This window comes from Impatiens glandulifera, chromosome 1, assembly GCF_907164915.1.
Source record: "Impatiens glandulifera chromosome 1, dImpGla2.1, whole genome shotgun sequence".
NCBI classification, from domain to species: domain Eukaryota; kingdom Viridiplantae; phylum Streptophyta; class Magnoliopsida; order Ericales; family Balsaminaceae; genus Impatiens; species Impatiens glandulifera.
In genome coordinates, this window is record NC_061862.1 from 24,909,316 (window position 1) to 24,912,576 (window position 3,261).

General features: G+C 35.2%; 1 protein-coding gene across 1 annotated transcript; it reads right to left on the minus strand.

The window, feature by feature from the left end:
* Positions 1-2,168: 2,168 nt before the first annotated feature.
* LOC124921478 (histone H2A-like) lies at positions 2,169-2,537 on the minus strand. Its single transcript, XM_047462150.1, has one exon. The coding sequence runs from the start codon at positions 2,535-2,537 to the stop codon at positions 2,169-2,171; it is 369 nt and encodes a 122-aa protein (XP_047318106.1).
* Between the last annotated feature and the right edge of the window lie 724 nt (positions 2,538-3,261).

The window sequence follows — 3,261 nt, forward strand, 5'->3', positions numbered from 1 at the left end:
ATGAACATTGTATTTTATTTCTTTTGGGCTCACGAGGCCCACGACTCAAAATATAAGACACAAAGTAGAATGACACCCTAACCCGATAGTAGAAGCCCGACTGGAGTGTGAAAATTTAGATAAATTTGAAGGCCAATTTATTTGATATCCATTAAAATTATGGGAGCTTAATCTTTTGACAATTTTATTTCTTACACTATAATCACCCGTGAGGAGATCGAACGTCGCGATCGTTGGAAGTGGGATGGTTTCGAAATCCCTCTAGATCCAAAAGCAAGATTAGTGGTAGAAAAAGAGTGATTCAAGGTGAATCTCATGTGTAGGATGTATTCCTTGGAGGTCTTCGATGGTGACGGGGTTAGTGCGAGTGGTTACCGCTATAGTGAGAGATTCGTATTCAGGATCGAGTCATTCTAAAGTATAAATGATGAAAACTTGTTGAGATATGCTTTGTCCAACACCAGTGAGACTATCGATGATTGATTTTATTTTCTGTAAATATTTGGCCATCGGGAGTGAGCCCTTCTTTACTGTCTAGAGATGAAGACGAAAATACATTAGACGAGCTTGAGATTGAGAGGCGAATGTGTTCTAAAGCAAAACATAGTGCTTTAAATGTGGTGTAGGATTCAACAACCACTTGGGCTAGGATGGATTTTGAAAGGGTGGAGAGAATCCATGAAAGGATCCTCTGATCTTGTTCCTCCTAGATGGTAAAAAGAGGATTTGGAGTAAGGACACTAAATTTGTCATCAACATCGGCTTGGAGAAAGGTTTCAGGAGAAGAATTAGTTCTAGTAACATATGGATAGAGACTATAACCTTGTAGGGTAGGTAAGATTTGAGATTGCCAAAGAAGAAAGTTTTTGTGTTCAAGTTCAATGGATAATGAATTAGTTATATTACTCTGAATTCCATAAACAAACAACAGGAATAGCAACACCTTCACCCATCACTCTGAGACTTGAGACTATAAAATCTGGATAATGAACAGTTTTTGAATGTAATGATGAAATGTTTCTTACTTTTCTTTCACCAATTTATTCTTCCATATAATACTCAAGTATATGATCACATTTTTCATATTAGGACTAATCTCATCAAAAGTTCCATTGGTATCAAGTCTCTGTTCTATTTCCATTTGAACTGTGTAATCTAAGCAAATAAAATTAACATAAAAAGTAACACAAAACTTCTGTCTAGAATAAATTATAAATAAGAATTAAAAATTAAAATAAATCAAAAGTATATTTAAGGAAAATGAATAGTGATGATCGATGTGAAGTCTTAATGGAAGAATTAGAGCAGGTTGTGAAAGGAAATGCATGCAAGAATCCTAATCTTTCAATTATGAGTCATGGGTAGAAGAAAAAGGAGCCGAAATTCTTATTGTTGGAATCTCTTGAAAGATGATTGTAGGATCTTGAGAAATCTATTGTTACACTAGAATGATCATGAGTCTTGGTCTCTTCTTTGGTCCTTGAAGCATATTCATATGGTGAGCAAAGCAAACACTATTCCAAAATGCTACAAAATTTATGGCCACTTTCCAATTGGCGTCCTCTTCGTATTCACCACCCATTTCTCCCATTGATGATTCGAATAACTGCAGCTTCTCCCATGACGGAGCGATTCCGGTTAACATCACTGCTAAAGATACTGTGTATCGATCGATCTAATGTTAAGGAATGAGACTTGAATCCTACATTGAAGTTATGGGGTTCTTATGTTGTTTATTGGAGCGATTTTGATAGAGACTGGAATTTGATTGAACAGGCCAAGCCGTATAAGGAAGGTTGTGGGTGGGGCTACAAATTCCTTAAAATCTAATCAACAATAATGAAACTCCCATATAAAATAGAAATGTATAAAACATAAATCAGAGATTTTCCAATCCTATTATAGATTACCTAAAAAAAGCAGCAATTATAGAATAGAGAAATTTGAGACAAACTAATTAAGGATATTGATTGTAGCTAGCATTTGCAAAATAAAATAGAAGGTTCTTAAAATATTAATTAGGTTAAGAAGAAGAAAAGAAAGGACATCACAAATTAATTAAAGACAAAGTCAATTGACACATAAGTAAATTAATAACCTCACCCAAGATTGAGACAATCCAGTTCATGAAGAACAATCTGAACTGAACTGAACTGAAGTGAACTGGATCAATGATCATGAAGATGAATCTGTTTGAATCCAAGATTGAGACAATCCAGGTCACGTTCCCGATCAGTAATCAGTACTCCAGCCAGCAACTTCCCCAGTTCTTCCTTATCATTCTTAGCCGCCTGAAGAAGATGCTTCGATTCAATCACTTTTTTGCTGCTGCCTCTGGCTAAGTTTCCAGCCGATTCCAGTACTTCAGTGGTCAGGTACTCAAGAACACCGCCCAAATAAACTGCAGCGGCTTCATCGATCTGCTGAATCTGTCGACCTTTCCCAACATTCCGACGGATACGAGTAAGCGGAAATTGCAAACCAACCTTGTTCTTATTAACTCCGCCAACCCTTTTCAACTTTTTTCTTGAATCCATATTCTTTCTCTCTCTTCTCTTCTACACACAATAACTAAACCCTAAACTCTTATAAGCCCGCCACACTCATTAAAATCCAAGCCCAAGACCCAATTCTGTAGAAACTGGGAAATTAATAGTAATTGTTCCACCTTTAAATGTTTCCGGATTAATTTGGACAACCATCTCTCTAAATTGGACCAAATAAAAAACATGAGAAAAATTCAACTCAAAATCTCAGACAGACAGTCAGTAAGCAAGCCAATGATTCATATTCAGAAACAAACAAACAACTCTCTCGGTTAGCTTTTCATTGTAATATAAACGATGTCGGAGCACATATCCATAAGCGATAGAGCCAGTATGGAGAACTTTGAAACAGGAGTTCCGAAACATGGAAGCGCCACTAGAGCCAGTACGGAGAAATATAATATTAAATATATATTTTAAAAATAACTTTTTTATTTCTTTTTAGTCTTGTATTATAATATATTAATTATTTATATTTTATTTTATTAATTAAAATTAATTTTTTTTTTTTTACTATTTTAGGGGCCCAAAATTTAAATTTGGATAGGCCCCCAAAATCTGAGGGCTTCTCAAGGCCGCCGGACATAACAACCATTATAAATTTATGTATTCTTGTGTTATTCTTTTTGTGTTTTTATAAATCATTTCAAACATGTCAAATTTGGGAGATACAAATCATTACAATAAGTACTTCACCCTTAGGAGAGCTACCTCC

Coding starts and splice junctions, on each gene's coding strand:
- LOC124921478 (XM_047462150.1), bottom strand. CDS start 2,537: ATGGATTCAAGAAAAAAGTTGAAAAGGGTTGGCGGAGTTAATAAGAAC.